Source organism: Homalodisca vitripennis, chromosome 8 (assembly GCF_021130785.1).
Source record: "Homalodisca vitripennis isolate AUS2020 chromosome 8, UT_GWSS_2.1, whole genome shotgun sequence".
NCBI classification, from domain to species: domain Eukaryota; kingdom Metazoa; phylum Arthropoda; class Insecta; order Hemiptera; family Cicadellidae; genus Homalodisca; species Homalodisca vitripennis.
In genome coordinates, this window is record NC_060214.1 from 52,361,865 (window position 1) to 52,385,071 (window position 23,207).

At 33.0% G+C, this 23,207-nt stretch overlaps 1 protein-coding gene across 1 annotated transcript in view; it reads right to left on the bottom strand.

The window, feature by feature from the left end:
* The window catches only part of LOC124368164 (unconventional myosin IC-like), a 32,001-nt gene extending 9,449 nt beyond the window's left edge, over window positions 1-22,552 (bottom strand). Inside the window, 13 exon segments of the mRNA XM_046825440.1 lie at window positions 905-960; window positions 962-1,136; window positions 3,514-3,745; window positions 6,093-6,246; window positions 7,356-7,484; window positions 8,735-8,889; window positions 10,827-10,996; window positions 11,958-12,223; window positions 13,741-13,944; window positions 14,864-15,046; window positions 16,518-16,726; window positions 18,567-18,637; window positions 22,485-22,552. Of these exon segments, the coding sequence (XP_046681396.1) occupies window positions 905-960; window positions 962-1,136; window positions 3,514-3,745; window positions 6,093-6,246; window positions 7,356-7,484; window positions 8,735-8,889; window positions 10,827-10,996; window positions 11,958-12,223; window positions 13,741-13,944; window positions 14,864-15,046; window positions 16,518-16,726; window positions 18,567-18,637; window positions 22,485-22,552 (2,072 nt within the window).
* Between the last annotated feature and the right edge of the window lie 655 nt (window positions 22,553-23,207).

Below are 23,207 nucleotides of genomic sequence, written 5' to 3' on the forward strand. Positions count from 1 at the left end.
GGTGTACTGAGTGTTTAAAAATTTATTTATTCTGCTATTTTCTCGTTATTATCATGGGTATTCTCATAAGACCAATGTAAAAGTATTCGCTGATGCTCAGCCAAATCCCATGGAATGACTAACATCATAATTAAACCCTCATAAGTGTTCCTCGTATAGAAAAGAAGCTTTGCATAATTTCAAGTTTACGGGTCAGTTTATTTCAAGATATCATGTGGACAGACAGAAATGAAATTTTTCTACTCCCAAGAATGATAAACTTCTTTGACACTCATCCAACAATAATATAAAAAAACTTGTTTTGTAATGAACCACTATAATACAGGTAACACTGTTAATTACATTGACAACAAGATAAACATTCAGGGTGGGATTGGAAGGAATTGACAAGAGTATCCTTAGTTGTGTCCTTTAATAGCAGTACTTTCCTCAACACGTAGGTGGGGGATAGGTGAAGAATTAATCACCTGATCTACAGTTGTGGTTGTCAACTCAAAGTTAAAGTAGTACTATATAATTATATCCTTGAAATGACCTTGCTATTATGAAGTCAATAACATTTATTTGCAATACCTGTCTATTGAAATAGTACTATTGCTTTGACAAGTATAATACATTCAAGCATGCTAATTAAACTAAAGCTAAAATCTGCTCTAATACACATATATTTAATACTCCAAATGATAAATTTCTAGTTACAAATGAAACATGTACTTACACAAATAAAGATAAAAGTAATGTTATTATATAAAAATCCACTAATTCTCTACATTCACATTCTAGTAACTGTCAGAAAACTTTAATTCTCAACCGAATGTTTCTATCAGACTTGTTTGAAAAATATTATTTAGTAACAGGTGGTTAATGGAGATGAATGAAACCAATATAACCTAACAATACTTACTTTCGAACAATCTGAACTGCATTTCGCTTTCGCTGGGCCAACCTCTGAGCGAGGAAACCGCCGTATCCAACTCTGTGCAATGATTGCAGATGCTCGCATGCGCAAGTATTGCCGACGCTGAACAAAACCCTTCCACCTTGCTTGGATACTTGCAGCTAGAGTCTGCTTCCGCACTTGGAATGCATCCTCGGTCTCAAACAGTGTCTTGGCGTAACGGATGAATATTTTTGTCCTGAAAGAACAAAACATAAACGTTACTTAACTGTAAATGACTTCCATTTTTTTACTTTACAATCATAAGCTGTAACTTTGGTCACTACTCTTTGTTTAAAGTTTGTTTATGACGATGGAAGGATTGTGAAGGAAACAATATTTTCCCGGACATTTGCCATTGTTCTGTGGTTTAAAAAAGTCAGTAACACTATGTTTCAAGATTTGCAATCAGATCTCATCTTGAAGTGGATAACTAACCTATCACATAACTAAAGTTTAGATTAAAACTGTGATATGCATCAGTTCTATGTAGGATTGATCTGTGCAGACCTTTTGTGACCTGTATCCTTGATTTGAGTTTTAATAGTTAGTGTTTGTTTTTATTACGTACATGTTTTAGAGATAGAGTTGACACACAACATGGTTGTAATTCCTGACTTGCGTGTGTAACAACACTCTGGTATGATTTGTTTATTTTAACCTATATTTTAGTTATGTGTTAGGTTACAGTAAGGAAGAGATCAGATTGCAGATTGTGAAACGTAGTGTTACAGATTTCTTGAATCACTGAACGACAGCAAATCTCCAGAAAAATCCTGTTTCCTTTTGTCATTATCCATGTAAGTTACAATTTAAGACAAGTTTGAATGAAGAATGAGTGTAATGAGTAAGTAAGGTGTAACCTTGTTATATAATTCATCTGTTATATAACAATTTTCATTAGTCACTAACTAAACTATGGAAACCAAAGGAGTATTCAGTTTTGCATGGAGTGTGAACCATAGGAATTCCATTTACAGCTAAGTCCAAATTCCAAAGCTGACTTGACACATAAAGCTTCCGTGTTATCCAAAGGGTTTATGTGGATGTCAGTTGAAATAAGAAGACATTCAAATATAAATAAATCTGAAACTATCTGACTCACAAGTAACTGGATCACAGGAAAGTATCATCAGTGCTAATCTCGTAACTGGGATAATAGTGCCTATTGTCTGTTCAATTCAATTTTTTTTTTTTTTAAGGAGAAGCCACTGGCCTGTGTGAGGATCTTATCAAACAGAATAAGGGAGAGAGTCAATACAGTACAAGGTCGATGGTACTGATAAAAAAAATGCAAGGATCACAGACAGGATTTGAACCTGCACTATCTCTAACTCAGAGTCCAATGTCTTAGACCGCTTGTCCATTGACACTCCCATATGTTCACTTATTTAGCAGTACATTTGTATTACTGATATTGATTAACAAACTAAATCAGAATTACTTTTTATCGATCTCTAATTAGAGCAAACTAGAGTAGTAGTTTGATTTAGAGATGTATGGTTCAATAAAATATAATAACTTTGATTTATTTACTTACTAAAGTCAAACAAAAGAACTAAAAAAGCCAGTTGTACTTTGTTGATAAATTTAATGCTTAGTTGTTTTATTGTTCCAGTTAGTTCATAGAAAATACAAAATTAAAAATTGCAAATATAGGATAACAAATTTAATGTTTGAAGGTAACGTACTTAATTTCCTTAAATAGTTTATATTTTTATTTGAATAAACACAGATTACAAAGTTGAAAAAAATGTGTAAGAGATAAAAATACTAAAATGCAAATTTCTGTAGAAAACAAAAATGGAAAAACACTTTAGTAAATACAGAGTTCTGAATGGAACAATTTATTTTCAAATAAAAGCTGCAGCATAAATTACTCTTATTTCAAATAAATTCAATTAGTTACAAAATAACTAATAAACAAAAGAATAATCAATTTTAATATTAAATAATTTGGATTCATTACATACATACCATACACTGTTCAGAAGTGCCAAAAATATTATACAATGTAGAAAATTTTGTATTAATTTTGGAAATGAAGGTGATCAGTTTTATTTTGTGTTAAGGAATCAAAGACTCTCATGAAGGCTTGACATGAACTGCTTTCTTTTTCTTAAAATTAAATTTATAGACATATTTTTAGTTCTACATTGATGTTTGTGATGTGTAATGATAATAAAATTTGTAAACAATAAATGCTTTTGAGAAGAAGCATTTGTTTCTATGCTAAAACCATGTTAATTGATCACGTTAAAAGATAGTAATGGAAAATGGTAAAAGCTCATTTGCAAACTTTTATTGACCTTCCTAATATTGGAAGCCATGACCTCTAGATTAGAGATTCCCGGCCTTAACCGTACTGAAGGTGAAGGTCTATTGAACTATTCCTCGAATCTTCTTTAATGACTTCATACTTTCTTTAGGATTGCATTCAGGACCATTTCCAAAACTCTCTCTTGTGAAAAATGCAGAATAACTTTGAGCTTCTGCTCTTCTTATTGCTTTAAGAATAAAAATAGTTTTGAAAGATAATATAAACCAAAATTATGAATGCAGTGCAAGGTACTGACTTTCCCATCTTGTAGTCGTCAGGCTTGTAGCCAAGAGAGTTGACCAAGGCTTGTACTCCGTCCCTAGCAGAGCCCTTGTATTGAGGCCATGTCTCCTTGCACAAACTTTTGTATCGGTTGAGGAACTCCTCGTAGCGACGACGGTAAGCGAAACCAGCACGACGCACCCTCAGGTTCTCCATTAGCCCCAGGTACTTGACTTGGTGAGACACGATTTTATCTTCGAACATACCTGTATAAAGAAGATTAAAGTTAAAACAATATTTTCATCGTAATTGTAATTGAAGTTTACTTAGTATAATTTGTATAGCAATTAATATTACTTTATTTGCAATACATCAGCCTCATCCCTACAACAATTACATGTTATGTTCCAGTAATACAACTGAAATGTTTTATTATTTATCTTGCAGGTACTCACTAAACACATGTCCATGATCAAAGGTAAGGGCATTTCTAGTGTGATCAATTTACTTTCTGACCCACTTGGAACACGATACTGTTTTAGTGAGCAAAAACGAAACATCTGGTCAGGTTGGTATGATGATTTATAAAAAAGGTTTACAACCTCCAAGTTCTATTAAAACTAGAAATATACTGAGAAGGTTGACTGTCGCTTAGTTAGCATAGATATGTTATCAATAAACAATTCCACCAAAAACCAAGATGGGAAAAGGAATGCAACATTTTCAATCACAATGTGATCAACTGCTTACAGACTTTCAAGTGCGTATTCAAGAGTTGTGCTTTTAAAGAAACTGATACCAATTTTCAGCCATATTGGATTTGTATATGACTCTTTGGTTCCAACTGAGTCATGATGTACATGGTGAGGTAACTCTACCTCTAGAACCCTAAATCTGACAAATACACTCATCTAACTCCCTCTGCCCTGCATCTCTTACAATCTGAAGGGATATAGCAGTACCATGCGCGTGTATAAAAAGGGGAACTAAAGCTTTCCCCCATGAAATCTTAAAAGTCAACCGTTAAAATTCCACCCAGTAGTTTGTTTGAAGCTAAGAGTTCTTAAAGCTCAATACTGTCCTGGGGGAAAATTCCCCAGCACCTATTTTTGGAGAGTATTTTATAGGACCACCTAGTGTAATAAAATACCCCCCTTCCCCTGAAATAATTTTCTATATACGCCACTGAGCTGTACTGACTACACCCAGAAATCAAGGGTCAACAAACAAATTGCTGCCTTTCTTACTGATAATAACTGGATACACAACTTTAATGAATCAAAAGCGGTGTTTTAAAAGGCTGTGTAGTGTCAGAGATAACAACAGTGGTGGTAACAAGGTTATCTTCAGAGAGTTGTGCTTTTAAAGAAACTGATGCCAATTTTCAGCCATATTGGATTGTATATGACATTCGGGTTCTCACACTTATTGAGTGAGTTTCAAAGAGGACCGGCCTTAGGCAGGTGTGGCTGAACTAGACCCAACACCAAAAATGTATTTAAGTTTACCAGATGGATTATAATATATTAATAAAGAAACTGTTATGAACAGAATTGCTACCACAACAGTGTGATAAGACCTAGTGGTTAGTTATACATTAGCGTAGCCTACAAACAGTATTCAATAATTGCCCATCTCAATAGGAAACAGAATTTTGTATTAAGTTATTTATAACCAGCAGGAATGATTCTCACTACAGTTTCTAAATAGTGTACAATAATTTGTATATTTATATAGAATGGAAATTTTGCGTATCAGAACTTTAAATTTGAGTGTTCAAGACAGTAACAAACCAATGAAAAAATATAACTTATGGTAATACTTTGTTATTTATTCACCATTGGAAATAACATTCATTCATTATAGGGATAAAAAAAATTAAACTGGCAAATATCCCAAATTTCAAGTTTGTTTTAATTTATTATTAGCCTAATTTATGTTTATAATTGTATTTATTTATTATTAATATTATAAAATGTTATCTCTTGGTATCTAATTGTGTTTTATATTGTGTTCTCATGATATGTAATCATAATTATAGTGGTCTGAAGGGAGTACAAGATGGGTGACAAATCGAGGGGGCTGCAGTAAATGTTTATACTGAGCCTTACAAGCTAAGACCTTATAACAAGGCCTTGCAAACAATTACAGGGTCATATTTTCATTATTGTTTAATTAATTGTAAAATAGATAGAAGAAAAAGTCGATGACTGTTCTGCAAAACGTAATTTACTCCACAAAAGTTCACTCTTATACAGCTGTAGCATCAAAAGAGGAAGAGTTCCAACTCCCACCTTCTCCAGACTTGACTATCACATTCTACCTGCCTCCAAATGAGGAAAAAAGAATTTGCTAGCGATAAAGAATTTTGTTTAATACATCATTATTTTGTGCAAAATAATGTCTTTTTGTATTTCTCACACATAAACCATTCAAACTGTTTCGAAGAGACACGTTTCGAGAGTATGAGATGAGCATCAAAGAAAGAGAAAAAGTAGACTTCAAAGTAGGTTTGGTTTATTCAAAAAATGTAGTTTTTCATTGACTTTCCAAACTGACAATTCCTATCTAAGCGCATTTTGCCACTAAAATCAGATTCATATATCAGTTTACCTGAAGTTTTGTAGTCATTGGGCTTGATGCAGCGAATATATGAGGGTTCCTTGCTTGACAGAATCACCATCAGCTGACTGAGACTGTTCTTGAATTGAGTAATTGCAGTATCTGGCCTCTTCTTACTGGAGACCTCAGAGGCCGGAAACACTTTCTGTGTACATTTCCAGTCACTATGAGTACGTAAACTTTAAAGTTTACCTATTGTTATTGTTACAATTGAAATAAACAATATAGATTTTATGTAAGTGCAAAAAGTTATTGAATTTAAGTGTCCAACTTTCTATTTTTTTCTTTATAGTGTTAAGCAGCTTCTTGGTGGATTAAGATCATTAGCTCAGGAGTAGGTAGAGATCCTGCTGATCATGTAAAAAGAGTTGCCCAAATAGCATGAAAATCTTACAATTGGTATAAGCCAAATCCGATAAATCTTAATATTTGATGTTTACATAATTAATGCTCAAAGTGATGAAATAATCTCAGAAAATTCTTGCTGAAATTCAAGGTTGATAAAGTAACTGCTTAAACATCAATGAAATTATTGATGTTTTCTTACAAAATACAAGACAAGTTTTAGGAAGACAATGAAATGTTTTATTGTTAATAGTTTGTACTAGCAAACTAATAGTCCAGGAGTAGGGAACCAATTTGTACTCTACAGGGACACAACTCTTAAAATTAATAGAGAAATCCTTCGTAATAAAGAAACTTATTGTCAGCCATGTTAGTTTTGGTGAATTGGTGGAGGTTGAAATGGGAAGGTATCAAAAGGGTTAAAAATATTAAATAATTTTTTTTTCAGATCAGGTATTCCTTAGCTTGACATACAAAAAAACTAAACACCAGACATGACAAACAAGATTGTGTGCCTTTACAATGCAAATGAACTCTCTCTAAAAGGTTGTATCAAGTTATACTTTCTATTATAAGTGTAATATGTGAAAATGTTATTTTTGTGCGTTTTTTTAAGACTTTTTTGTAGAACTATCTTACAACTTTGATAAAGTTTGCAACACATCTAAAACGCGTTAATAATCCAAATAGCATTTAACTGCAGCTTCTGGAAAGCCTTGTTTGAAATTAGACTAAATTTTTATTTTATTTAAAAGTACAATTTGAAAGCACAAAGTGCTTAACCAATGTAAACTTCACAAAATTCGGATAATGTACAGTGAAATAATTAACAAATCCAATTTTTAGTATAAGAAAGCAGTTGTTTTGTGCTTTGGCGCTATATATTTATCTGTAAAATGTATAGTTTACCTGTGTAACAGAGTTGCTTGTCTGAGACATGACTTGGCGTAAGTCTCTAAACAGCAGGTCGTTATTCTTCTCCAAAAACCCGTTTATGGTGTAAGTTACTTCCCCTGCGTAGTGGACCAGCTTGAACTCCTACAAACAATGAGACAATGCAATCTCATCAGCGACGTAATCACAATAAAAAGCTCATAAGTCAGATAGTGAACTAAGGTTAATAGATTTACATAACACTCTGTCTGAAGCAATGTGCTGTTTTTATATGCAATGTAATATCATCAAAGCCCTTGTGTCTAATTCTAATCAATGTGGATTTAAGTCATTGCTATGACCTGTTTATATCTAAAAAAACTATTGTTGTTTATAAAATACAAATGCTTTATTGCCCAAAACTAGTCAGTACAAAAGTCAAAGTCAGTAAACCAATCTAAAAAATGACTATTGTTTTGTTATAAAAATAATTAAATAAACATTATCTTGTATATCCGATACTGTGGTATATTGGTATTACAAAGTGCAGCAGCATTTTCACTGTTAAGTCCACTTTTAAACTTGTTCCCATGTACAATTTTGATATTGCCAGAGTTTAATAAAATGCAAAGTGCATTTATGTATAGGATCTTAGCAATTAGCTAAAGCCTTCTATTAATTCTGTGGAAATATATTTATATCACTTATTACAACTATAAATCCTACATTTATAGTAAATTATTGAGCTTGGTAAACAATAAGCAATCTCTCTGGAGCACAAGAATTATCTCACATCCTAACCCTAACTTTGATTAGCTTTTTAAGCATTAAAATCATACTACATCCAATAGTATTATTTGGCAAACGTTCTCCAAACAATTTTACATATACATTTAAAACATTTTCATTATTTTAAGAGGAATAACAGATTTGTGCATGATATTTTTGGATTTATCTTCACAAAATTCTCAAAAGTTCAATTTAATACAATTTTTAAATTTTATATTTTTTATAATATTTTTAGAAGAATTCAATTTACATCAAATCATTCTCAATGTGTATCAATGCATTTTGGTAAAGTAAAAGTGTACCAGAAGCCAACTTAAAAAATATGAATAGGCTATCCAATATTGCTTCCCAGGTCAATCGGTTCTATAAATTTACAAACCTTAAAAATTAAATGAATAATTCAATTAATGTTATTTTGCTTTTGTTAATTGATATGATAAATTTGTATATTGGCTTATTTAGTTTAATATACAAATTTCAATGCTTTTTAAACCAGGAACAAATGTTTTGTTTACAAAACATTTCTTTTAATCTTTAAGGTAATTTCCAAAATTATTCATAAATTATTAATATTGTGGTCTAACATTACTCCTACATTTTGTTTGTATACATTAATGTATTGATACCTCTCGTCCCATAATCTTCTGCACTTTCTTGTCTGCTTTCTGGTGACTGATGAAATGATTGTGAGTTTTCAGTTTTTCTGTCATTTTTACGAGAAAACTTGCATCAGTTGGATCGCCTGGCCTCAGGCACTCCTCATCCAGAATAGAAATGATACCTGCAATCATCACTAAGATTTAAATTTAGTCCACTTGAAGTACAAGCACAGTTTAAGATTTACAGGTGTTAATTGATCTGTGTTGATGTATGTAATCTTTATCCAGGCAATTGAACTTTATTCTTTCAGAAGGTTTCATAATAAAAGGTGTTCCCTACCCATCACAGCAATGTTTTATAAAGTTGTATTGTGATTTAATCAATTTTCACTTTCTCCTGCCTTACCTTACCCCACTCCTTGTCTCCTCTGTGATTGATAGATACTGGTGGTGGCTGCATACTATCGAGTTGTACAAAAATTTCAAAATCAATGACAAAGGATGAATTTTGAATCATAAATTTTGAAACTTCAGCCAATTTTTTATGTATTGTATTGAAATTATTATTTTGTTTTAAAGCTTTTACATATGTTATTCAGATCAACATGACAAATGCACAAGCCATAATAATCAAACACATTTTCTAAACTACCAGTACTGTAAATTTCATTAAAATACTGTTAATGTAGACTCTTTTGTAGGATACCTGATTTATAACAGAAAAATTAACTCTCAGTTTGTGAGTACTGAGTTAAGCTGCATTTCACCTTCCATTGAGTGTAACATCTGAAATACAATACCAATATGATTGAATCCTGGAATCTGGAGTCTGTCTGTCTGAAGACACTCATAAAAAGTCTGTGATGAAGTTGTTCAAAAGAATTTATTGCATCATTTTGACATTAGAGACACCTAGTCTACAATTGAGCTCAGTCTGGTTATCCAGCAGATATCCATTGAAATTTAGATGAACTGGTATTCCCGTTGTCTCATCAGGTGCACAGATTTCAGTTTATACAACACAAATTTCACAGTTAATTAATACACTAGAATAGGAAAATAGTTCAATAGTTGCAAAAGTAATGTAAAATATCCATCAAGAATAGTAATGTGATAGTTTTTAACCTCCATTACACATCACAGCTAAAACAATAGAGGGCTATGTATGATGGGAGCTCTAGCAACAAAAGTTATAGCCACAAACATGTTTCCAATATACAACACTACAGCATACAACAGTCACCTGATAGATGTTAGTATTCAGAAACTTGCATATTTTGCAGTACAGATGGACAAAAGTGACACAAATTCCAATACAAGACTGAAATATTTTCAATTTTTATAAAAAAGTATTCAGCTCTGTACATTTTGGAGTGAGTCCAGGCTTCTTGGGACACCATCTCTATAGTACAAAATATCACTAAAAGGAAAAATATGTAACTGCTAAATAAAAAATTGTTAGGGTTCAAAATCTTTTTACAAAGTGGATTCAAAACTTCTTCAAAAAAATGCAGAAACATTGTAAAAATATATATAGGAAAAAAACAAAAAAACATATTGTAAATTTGTCTGGAAAATTAATAATATTTTACTATAGTAAACTAGCATCACATATTATGTAATTACAAAAAAGACAAATATAAATTGTTTAACCATATATTAACAAAATATCTATTTTTATTTGTGAACCCCTTTGAAGAAAATATTACAAAAATATGCTTAACTGACCAATTGGAGAAAAGACTTAAGAATAATTGTATGTAACTGTAGGGTTGCTTTTAATTATTTTATGAAAAATATTTTGTTTTGCCATCAACTCTGAATCAATTATTCAAAATATTGGAGTGGTTTTTAAGATGACAAAGTACAACAAGTAATCAACTTCTATCTTCATGATAAATATTTCAACAATAACACATTTATATTCAGGTAAGATGATTGGTAAAGCTGTAAAATTAGTTATATTTCTATTTTTTCATCATTCAAATATTTTTTTTTTAAGTCAATAAGAAGTTTTTCTAAGGTGATGTATTAGAATTAACCAAAACTATAGAGATACTAGTACTATTTAGAGGCCAACTCCAATATCAGATCCTCGGCTACTGCTCAATATGCTCACCTTTGTGCTTCTCCTCAATGAGGTCGCAGATGACCTTGTTGTTAAAGTACGTGACCGGCTCCCACTCGATCCCTTCTCGCAGGTACTCCTCCTGCTCCGACTTGAGAGTTAACTCTATGAACAACTGTTGCAGCTTCTCGTTGCAATAATTGATGCAGAACTGCTCAAAGCTACAATAAACACTCATGAGAAGTCACAATTTTATCACAAGAACAAAAATGGTACAAAGCAAAAACAAGTAGAAACATAAGTACAACTACTTCAATTATTGAATTTTAAAATGCGTTACAGAATAAACGCTTTTGTATTAACAATCACCAAGATTACAAGTGGTGTCAAATGTTTGTTTGAAATTTTAGTAAAAGGAGTTTAATGTTCCGGTAGATAACATTAACATTCCCCCACATTCTCCCCAATTTAGAAAAATTAATTTGCTACCCGCAAATAGATGGTACAAGAAAATATCACCAAATTAAGTGAGGTCCTCGGCAACACACAGGACATTCACATGAGAGAACACTCAGACAACAACAACCATGCATGGCCATGCTCTTCAAGTCAGTTTCTTGTTCTCATCTATCATGTCACTGTTAGTCGATATCTCTACTGTTGCAACTTAAGTAACCTATTTTTAATCTACTAAGTTCCCGACTACTAGTGATCTGCTCATCTATCGTCGCCTATCTCAGATTCCTGCCTCATTTTCCTTTCTCATACTCAATACTTGTGGGCACCACAAAGTCTTTGGGTTCATGCCGTGTCGAAACATTGCTTACACAATAAACTGTATAAGCAATGTTTCGATGCAGTGTGAACCAGAAGACTTAAATGTTAGTTATTACACCGCCAATGTGCCTAGACACTAAAAATCTTCAAACCCGTGCCCATAATTTAAATAATAATACTACGCTTTTAAATGATCTATTGTCAACAATGAACTTTAAATATAGGATTTCCAGATACTGAGATGAAACTCTTCAACTTCCTTCCACAAATCTATAAGAGTTGAACTTCAGAGCTGAGGTAAGTTGATTGAGGACAACCATAATGGTCAATTAAAATTGGTCCTTTAAAATATGATTGCTTATGTACATGACTCCTATATAATTTATCATGACAAGAATCAGTTACCTGTTCTTCTGGAATATCTCAAAACCGTAGATGTCAAGGATGCCCATGACAGTGTGTTTGTTCCCGCTAAGATCTTGAGGCTGCAAGGAAGTGTTGAGTCGTCGCACAAGCCAAGTAAACAGTCTGTCGTATATGGCCTTGGCTAGTGCATCACGAGCATACACGGCCATCTCCCTGTTGAGCGGAGAAGTGACCACGTCTCCCCTTGCGTCAATTGTGCGATGCGTTAGAGCCTGTGCTAGATCCAGCTCACTGCACCCCAACAGCTGCAGAATGCAATCACATATTCACAACCAGAGCTCTAAATGATATTATGGGATAGGCTATCATTTCAACATACTAAAATACCCTTGATGTTAAGGTGCTGCTATTTAAAAATTTCACAGAGTGTATATGTAAGTTTGGTTTCGATAGAAACCTATAAGATATCCCGGGATATGTAAGAATAGATAGCAATACCTAAATCAGAAACTATTTTCATGTGACAACTAAATTGTGATAGTTCACATCACACCCTGTTTTGAGTAGTATGGGTTGTTTAAGATGGCTATGAAGATCAATGATTTACATCCATTAATAGACTAACTTTAATGAAAATAAATAATATTACTCAAAAGATTTGAAAACTGTTTTAATCAAGAATTATAGTTTGGGCATTAGAATAGTACATTTTTTACAAAAGGCAAGCTAAGATAAGTATATTAGTATTCTAGTAATCATAAGCAATTGGGTATGGAGAAAATAACACAATTTATGAAAGTGGTTCATGAATCATCAGTTCACCAAAACAATGCATCAGAACAATGTTTTGTTTACCAGGCATATCCATTTCTAAATTCCCACCCATATTCACTGATTTTCGGTTAATGTAAATTTTTTTGTCTCTAGAGTCAAAATAGTCTAATAATGACAAGATTAAGTCCGTTCCAATTGGACAAAAGGAGTAGAAGTTAAACGGTTACAAATATCTTTGGAAATAATAATTATTTATGTATAAAACCATAAACATTAATGGAAATAATATTGAACTTTGCATTGCATATAAAATTTTGTATGAAATATCAATTATAAACAAGAGTAATAAGTGATAAATAAAGATAAATATATTTTCTTCAATCTCACTCTGGATTTTTCTAATTTTTTTCTGAAACCTTTTGTAACTTTAGAACACTTAATAGATTGCCATTGATCATTGGCTTACAATTATTAACAGTTGTTCATAAATATACAATGCAATATAATAGTAAGGATACTTATTCACTTATTATACTTATTCCTTACTAATACTTTATTAATCTCTCACTTGTCTCATAATTTGATCTCTTTATTATCATTTACTAAACCCCAACTCATACCTTGCTCATCTCTCTCTTTCTAAGAATACTCATATTTTACTGATTACTATAATTTATTTCTCATTTTTCATTCATCTCTTGAACCGATGATCCTCAAAGGGCATTGTTTGTAGGTGGACAGACGTGAAGGATTAGGGTTAGGTATAAATGTACAGAGTGAGAATTTTACTGCAAAAAGACACACTTTAATGTGAAAAGAAGCTTGACTATATAAGTCCCCAGTTTGTATTGTGGGTAGAGGTGAGAACAAAGAAGGCCTTGAGTCTAACCTCTTACTCATCTCTTAGTCTTCTGTACTTATCCTACTAATTTCCTTAAAATGTATTGATCTATTTTGGTGTATTCCCATCTCAAATTGGTAATGGGTAATTAGGTTCAACAATCATCTAAGTCACAGTTTAATTTCCACTTAAGAGATCTTTCCTGACCTGGGAGGCTGTATGAACAGCCATCGAGTTTGTCAGTTTGCTCTTTCCTTCGTCCTCAAGGAAGCCCACGTTCCCTAGGTGCAACACACTCGCCACTATCCTGTAGATCTCCTCCTGCTCTGTGGCACTCAGCTCGATTACCTCCATCGCTTTCCGCACTTCTGCATAATGCTGGGAGTCGTTCAGTTCTGGTGTGGTGGCATTCTAAAACAAACATACAAGAGATGGATGAAACCACTATAGTTCAGAACAATGATCACATTGTATAATTTTAGTTTCACAAAGCAAAGTAGATGAAGGTTTAGGGATAGTGAATACCTCGAAGACTGGAATGCGTTTTCATGAATACTCTTCAGCCAGCTGATAAACTTAACCATATGCCTTCTCTCATAACAGAGCGGTCATAACAAACCACCAGAATATCTAAAGCTGAGGAGTGATCAACCACACTCTTGGAATCTTTGTACTTCAAAATAGAAATACAGTATTTTGAAACATATCCTAAAAGCACTTTTCAAGTATAACCTTTAAAAAAAGTCATAAAAACACAAGACAGTTTAAAACCCAATTAATTAATTTTTCTTCTTTGCACCATTATTAAAGTGCATTCTCTATTGTGGATGTAATGGATCGTTTTGTTCTAAACTATTAGCAAAATATTTTCTTTCTGTTTAAAATTTATGAAATTAATCCAATGTTATATATTGTAAATCTTGTATACAATTTCCACTGAATAAACATACAGAAATATTTTATATTATTTTATAAAAGAAAACTAACAATTATCCAATAATTTTAATATTTACACATGATGCCTTTCGATATCAAAAATGCCATCGTCAGGTACTAATTCACACCTGATGATGGCATAATGTAGAAAGGCCTCATGTGTAATTATTAAAATTATTGGATTATTAATTGTACAGTAAGTTTTCTTTTATAAAGTAATAGAAAATAGTTTTTCCAATAAGAATAGCTCTTCCCTCAATGAAATACAGAAATAGTAATAGGATTGATATTTAAAGCCACTCAATATGAATATCTGTCTGTTTTTGGGGCTAGAGGCCTTTTCACATTTTTATTCTAAAATTTAATCTCTGCGTCTTTAGCCAAAGCAACTCACTGGGTGTGTGAGATAAGTATACTTCTGGACATCTCTCTCCAGTTGGAGGGACGACAACAGGGCATCATCTGCTCCTGCCAGCAACTGGTAGAACACATGAAAGTTTCTCTCCCCCTCGCTCTGATGGACCACTCGAGACTTCTCCAGGAGGTAATTCAGGATGTTACCTCCAACCGGCTCCCCCTGTGTATAAAACACAGCAAAGATATAGAGATTTTGAATTTCCATAATTTAAAAAATTATACATTGACATAATTACAGAGGGGATGCCCTAAAATAAATAAAATATTTGTGTAAAATCAATCTACGTTGTCTTAAATGCATCTGTTACACATTTAACCTTGACATAGGCCTATGTAATTAATACAAATTCAGATTTATTGAAATTTATTCCATACATCTCCTTCGTCTCCCTCCAAAATCCTCCTAGGTCCTAGGTACACCACCGAAATCATGTGTCATAAAACTGGACATAATTGTCTCCATAAGTTGGACCAAGAGTCAAAACAGCTAATGTATTAATTATTCTTTGTTGCCCCATAAATGTTGCAAAAAGTGCAACCAAAACTGATAAACTAGTCTTAAATTTAATGAGACTCATGAAATAACTTAAATACTGTAAATATTCTGTTCCAATCAGATTAAGTCTATTAAGTCTCACTTATCATCCTGACACAACTATATGGATCTATCTATTTATGACCATTCTCTAATACTGTGAAATTTTTAGACATATTTAGAAGCTGTAGAAACAGTCCCATTCTGATAACCGTTCAGATGTTATTTTCTTAATAAATTTCCTGCTAAAAAAATTGATCATTTTCAAATCTAACTATTAAATTATTTTCAATTACATATTTTGTTATGTTTTAAAAAACACACATCACATAATAGTTAGTTTTATCAGTGTGACAAATCATTCTAGGGGCTCAGAACACCTATGATTTGTTGAAACTAAACTACCTCGCTACATTTGAAAAAAAAATCATAACTAATCTCATTAAAAATAGGGTCTATAGTGTCTTCTACCCCTATAATATGTAACTGAAGTATTTTCTGATTATAAATACTTGTCTAAGTTATTCTCTTCTATGGCACCTCAACTGCATAATGTGTAAAAGCTGTTCCAGTAACATTTTAAAGTAAATATTTTTCAAATGTAAGTTTAATCTTTAACTCTAGAGTGATTACATTTTTAATAAAAGGTTGGATTACAACAAAATGTTTTTCAGACATGTCTCCTTTTGACAAACAAATACAATCAAAAATAATAAAATACCTGAACAGGTATACACATTTTTTGGGAAGTTATACTATATAAAAACTATTGAGAGAACTTTGACTTTCCAAAAATTTAGTATTTCTCGTCACCTTTAAAATGATATAACAAAATATAAAATTTGGTTCATTAGTTGAGAATTTATGACAATACAAAATCATGGGTTTTGTCTGAAAGAACTCAAAACTTGGTTTAAATTGTTTTTTTTATTTCACTAGTGGTAAACAACTTCCTAAGTTTGGATTAATGTAAAAAGTTATTTATTATAAAAAGAATATTTCTTAGTGGAGAATTCTCTTTCAAAATCAGCCATATTAAGAAAATACACAAAAACCAAAGCTATTAATATTGAAGCTGCAAAAAACTTTGTTGTACCAGAAAGTTGAAGGCGATGTCCATGTATTTTCCAAATCTGCTGGAATTGTCATTACGATTGGTTTTGGCATTGCCAAAAGCCTCAAGCACAGGGTTGCTTTGTAGCAACTTGTCCTTGACCACCTCCACCTGTCCCTTATGTCTGGACACTTCCGCAATAAACTGCAACACCTTCTTGGAGGCTTCTGTCTTGCCTGATCCTGACTCTCCTGAAAACAGAAATATCCTTCATCAGACAAAATTTGGGTATAAATACTGTATTTACTTACAATTAATTTGTCAAACACAAATACGTTGAGTGCAATCTAAAACCATAAGAATTGATCTTATACAATTATCTCAACAATTATGAGTTTAAATTATACAAATGGTGACCTTTAGGTTCATTGGTCTTAGGATTACAATGGATTTCTCCAAAGATATTCCAAAATATCCATGATCTTGCCATCCCCATAAACTTCTGAACAATAAATGAGATTAGCTTGTATGCTGTATTTAAAAGCTGATACCAGAGGTCTGTAGGCTTATACCAGATAATCTGGTTCTGTGATGATGCCCTAATCTGCATGAAGATAATTTCTGGGATCACTAAAAGTTTTGGTAAATTGTAAAACAATTGGTTTCTAAAAATTCCCAGTCAATAAGAAAACTTTGCCATCTAAAACCAATCTTGTAAAAGGAATATGTACAAGAATAACTGATATATTTCAACTGCCTGTCTTTGTAACCCATGACGTATGATTTCATTAAGTCCCTAGGAGCCTTTCTTGATAATACCAGGTTTTGGGACTCTCCTTACCCGATGAGCACAATGTTTCCAGGATCAGTTAGGATCCTATAAAGGCCTTTTGGTCTTTGGGTTTACCAGATTTATGGAGTCCTTCATGATGGCCCACAGAAAACCGGCTGAATGTAAAATATATGAATGTTTGTATATGATAACATGTATATGATAGATGCCTTAAGGAGTGACGATAGAGATGTTTTTACATTAAAAAACCTGTAATTTGCTTAAGTCATATTAATTGTAAAATTTAGTCTTTAAATTTGTATTTACATTTTATTTATCATTCACTTAAATGAATTTCTAAAACATGTAATTCCCCAAGATCAATTCATATGTTTATTGTAAAACTTTAAGATTCTTTATCTTCAACATGTTTTTACTGAGTTTGCTTAATATATCTTATTGATTTAAATTACACTGTTGTAATTTTGCTCAAACTGTAATTGGAAATATACATTGTTTCAAATAATCTGTATAGTGGTGCATTTGTTGAAAATATTTATTTTATAATATAGCATATAATTTCATATATTTTATTCCTGTGAAAGTACACCACTTAAAGAGCGATTGTGAAATAGGGAATGTCCTTAATCATTAGTGCTAGATATTAAAGAAATTGTTTTGTTTATGTGTATCATACCTTGTTAATGCCAGGAACTAACTGCTGATATATTGTATTACTTTGAAAAGTAATGATTAATTTAAAAACTTCTCTTTTCAGAATGAAATACATGTGTGAGCTTAAACCACTTCACATTCTTTTTATAGTCTAACATAGACCCTCATAGACATAGTGTATGATTGGTGAAGTAAGTAAAAAGTAGTTAAGCACAATTTTTATTTAGCAATTCAGTAAACATATTTATTTGCAGTGTATAACTAAGAGGGGGGGGAGGTTGAATGGGATGTGACCCCTCAAAAGCCCTAAAATATATGTATAATAACAATACAACTTATTTGAAACTGAAATTGAAATGTTTTATTGTGAATTAGGCCTATCTGATTTATTTAAATTTATAATTATTCATATTTATTCAATGACACCCTTAAGCTCTTCAATCAGATTCATCCCCTTCAAGCCAAGTCCCCCACTTGTTATTTGGAAGGCAGTACATTAAACATCCTCTGAGCACATAGTTAAAAGATGTACCCCAGTAATTGCTACATGCGTCTCCACAATCGATGGTTGCAAATAAGTGCAAGTTTATTAATTAATATACAAATATAGTTTTCATGCATTTAACCTTGGCAAACATACATACCTGATATTAGAATGCATTGCTCCCTATGTTCCTGTGTCAGAGATCTGTATGCTGTGTCCGTCAATGCGTATCTGAAACAACGAAAATATCTGCTTTATTTTGTTTTCAGTAGTGATGTTTATGTGTAGGCTAATAATTACAAACACCACATAAGTGATGTTTACTTATACGTATTTTATGAAGTTTCATCTTTTATTAACATTGTGTTATTTTGTTTTAGATTTATATAAACTAAGTAACAGTAAAATAATTTTAAAATAATTGTTATAGGAACTTGCACGAAAATAGTTTGATGATCAGCAGCGATATTGTAACAGTCATCAAATGTTATAGGGCTAATTTGGCGCGAGCTGCTCTAACTTGAAGACAAAATATCTTGTAGTGTAATATAATTGACTTAAACTACTGCTGATTGATTAATAGTGTGGTGACAAATTTTACACACTATTAAAATGGGAAAATATCGTTCAAATTTTCCTTCCCTTTTACTTTGAAATGTTTTAGCATAATTACAGAAAACACCGTTTTATATTTACGTGAACATTTTACGTTCACATTGTTGACGCTTTTCACGTTTAACGATGTGTGCTGACTGTAGTGATGGGAGAATCGAATACTTTAAAGAATCGAATACAGTGAATTCGAATTCACCCCTGTATTCGAATATGTATTCGAATACTTGTATTCGAATACTTTTGCTCAGCTGAGCGTTTCTAACAGACAGGTCTGGACCTGTCTTACTTGTTTGTCACGAATTCATCACTGTATTTGAATATGTATTCGAATACTTTGGCTTTTGGTGCTTCGTATAAACAAGTCATGCCTATGATATACGAACTTCAGAAGAAATATCTTTGTTTACCTGCTACTTCAGTTCCGCCTGAAAGACTATTTTCCACAGCAGGTCCTGTTACTAATTACCGTAGAAATAGACTGAAGCCAGAAAACTTCAATAATATTTTGTTTTTACACAACTATATAAAATAAATATTCTATTTGTTTTTATTGCTTAGAACTGTAACTCAGTTATAATATATTCATATAATACTATATATATATATATATATATATATATATATATATATATATATATATATATATACGTTAAATTTTATAAATGGCAATAGCCTTATTTAATTTCAATAAACATTGAATCACAAAAAGTACTTGCTCCGCCGGGAGTCGAACCCGGATCTCTCACTTGCCGGGTGAATGTGCTACCATTACACCACAGAGCGCTTACTTTTTCAGATTCAATTATTTTGTATTTGGCCGTATCTGTCACATATGCGTTTAAATAAGCAAACTACCATATGATCGGAAGACCAAACACCTGTCAAACGACAAGTGAGAGATCCGGGTTCGACTCCCGGCGGAGCAAGTACTTTTTGTGATTCAATGTTTATTGAAATTAAATAAGGCTATTGCCATTTATAAAATTTAACGTAAATAAAAGTCGTTTGACAGGTGTTTGGTCTTCCGATCATTATGGTAGTTTGCTTATTTAAACGCATATGTGACAGATACGGCCAAATACAAAATAATTGAATCTGAAAAAGTAAGCGCTCTGTGGTGTAATGGTAGCACATTCACCCGGCAAGTGAGAGATCCGGGTTCGACTCCCTGCGGAGCAAGTACTTTTTGTGATTCAATGTTTATTGAAATTAAATAAGGCAATTGCCATTTATAAAATTTAACGTAAATAAAAGTCGTTTTTGACAGGTGTTTTGGTCTTCCGATCATATGGTAGTTTGCTTATTTAAACGCATATGTGACAGATACGGCCAAATACAAAATAATTGAATCTGAAAAAGTTAAGCGCTCTGTGGTGTAATGGTAGCACATTCACCCGGCAAGTGAGAGATCCGGGTTCGACTCCCGGCGGAGCAAGTACTTTTTGTGATTCAATGTTTATTGAAATTAAATAAGGCTATTGCCATTTATAAAATTTCCGGCATTTAACACTACACATCTGTGACGTAAATTTAGATTGCGAAGTTTAGAAACCGAACTTATTACCTGCAATGTTGAACACTTTGGAAATGAAAAATAGAGGTCACATTGCCGATTAGCTAAAGCTCACAGGCATATTGGTGGAGGAGGACAGTGTGCGTGGGGTTTCTGATAAACAGAAGTGGACGCAACGCCAAACCACAAGTGCTCTACGTATATCAGCTGATGTCATGTCAGATAGATCCACTTTGTCGGTGGCATCAGCACGGTTATAAATACCACTACAACATAAAGTCGACCGTGGCCAACGGATATTTCCCACTCTGATAGTTTCTGTTAATGCATTCTTCTTCGGTGCAAAACCTCTTTCCGTCAACCGCAAGTGAAATATGTAAAATAGGGGGGGGGGGGTAATTTTCCATTCCCAACATAAAGCATAAAAACTAATTTCCACTTTTTTTATTGGAGCAAAACTAATGTGTAATTTCAAACAGCGTTGAGCATGGCTGGACCTTGGATGGGTGACCGCTTAGCGATCCTGTCTTTGCAAGCACCCACCTGCCCAACAGGTGGGTGGTGGTTCAGAAGTGACCTTTAGCCGTTGGTCTCCAGGTTATGTGTTAGAGAGGGCTTCTTAGCCCTAACTTTGCCTGGTGAAATAAAACATCTTCACTTTACTTTTACTTTCATTGTGTTTGTTAGCGGTATAGCTTTAGAAGATTATATATTCATCGATATTAAGCTCTAACCGGCATTTAGACTCTCATGGGCTAAATAGAAAATGATTAACAAGGAGCAGGTGTAGTGAGTGTGTGTTCTCAACAGTTTTACAGAGAGCTCATCATATCAGGCATTAACCTAAACGAAAGAGTTATGACCCACCGCCAGAGAATTTAGGAATGGACAGCTTTCCATTGACTCACGAATTTCAAAGATGATGTAAAAACAGAGACAAACATGCATATAAATTAGTTGGAACTTAGTTATATACAGACATGATTTTGTCAACCAGCCGCAAAAGATGCATCACTGATGTTCAGATAATCAATATACTAAAATTAAACTCCGGAATGCTATTTTAAAGTACACCCTACATTGTATTTAGTAACAGTGAATAAAAAGAAATACTTCCCGATCAACACAATTACTTCAACAATGTACTGGTTCAAAACAAAAAATTAATATTATGAAGATGGGTTTCCATCGCCTCAAATTCTCACTATTCTGTTTTGATAAAGTTTCTCAAATAAAAGCAATATTTTAGTACAGTTTTTATAAAACTGTAAATGTCCTTCAGTGAAACTACAAAAGTAAATATTTACACTAGAATGTCATCTCACCGTACAAACTTTACGGGACCGAGATGATTCGATTACACAAATGTTCGGTTAGTACGGAATTCATTACAATTATTTTGTTGAAAATGGTTCAATTGTGGATCAACGATACTCAGTCAAAATACGTTGACTTTGTTTTCCTATGCATTCCATCATACAGTAGTTATTATCTGAGCGTTAGCGAAGCCTACCGCTAAGGGTCTGTTAAAATTCCTGTCCATCTACTCGCAAGATATCTCGAGGGAACCAAATTTGGGAAAATTTTTTATGGTTTTTAAAAAGGGAGCATTATCCCCCCACCCCCCCCCCCCCCCACCCCCCCCCCCCCCCACCCCCCCCCCCCCCCACCCCCCCCCCCCCCCACCCCCCCCCCCCCCCACCCCCCCCCCCCAACTATTTTACTAAGCCTCCAACAATAAATGGTAGATTTTCAATCTTTATGTTATGTTAAAGATCGCATACAGTATTTTTTTACATAGCACTTGTGTGTTTTGGGCTATTTTTAAAAGCCTACAAGATAAACGGATTCTAGTTTAATAACAATTTTATACCCTTCTTAAGTTTGAAAATGTATGTTATTTTGGTAAAATCAAAAGCTATACGAATGTTGAGTTTAGTTCCAGTTCACCGTCCTCTTACGCGCAGCATCTGAAATCTAGTGCTGTCGCAGACTTCACTCCAGAAATTTATAGTCATGTTCATCTGAAGATCCAAAAATAGTCAGCGACGGAGAACAAAGAAGCTCAAAACGAACTCTTTGCACCGTGTGGACATCAGAGACACCTAGATATAGAATGTAGTGCAACCGAGTGTAGGTTGCTCCACCGTTCTTTGGGATCGTGCCAGTTTAACATCGTAGTGCACTCAATTATGCATCGGATGAGACAATGAGAATCAACTATTTTTCGATCTCGAACATGACTCTACATTGTAGACTCTTGGAGCAATTGGAAAATTCTTTAAATATTACTAAATGTTAATAAAAACACTACTTTTTTTATTAAAAAACTCATATACGGATAGGTTCATCATCAATGAATATAACCATCCATCTGCACAAAATAGAGTAACATTTAATTCAATGATTTATAGACTGTTTAAATACACCACTTTCAACAGAAAACTACAAGAAAGAACTAAATTACGTCAAATCTATTGCTATGTTCAATGGTTACACTACACAACTCATTGACAATATACCAAAAAGAGCTTTAAAGAGAAGAAGTAGAAAAGATAAGACAACATTAAGACCACCTCAAGACACAAAACATGAATTTATTTGCACAACATACAGCACTTTTTCAAACCAAATATGCAAAACTTTTAAAAAGCATACAAAAAAAACTGTCAC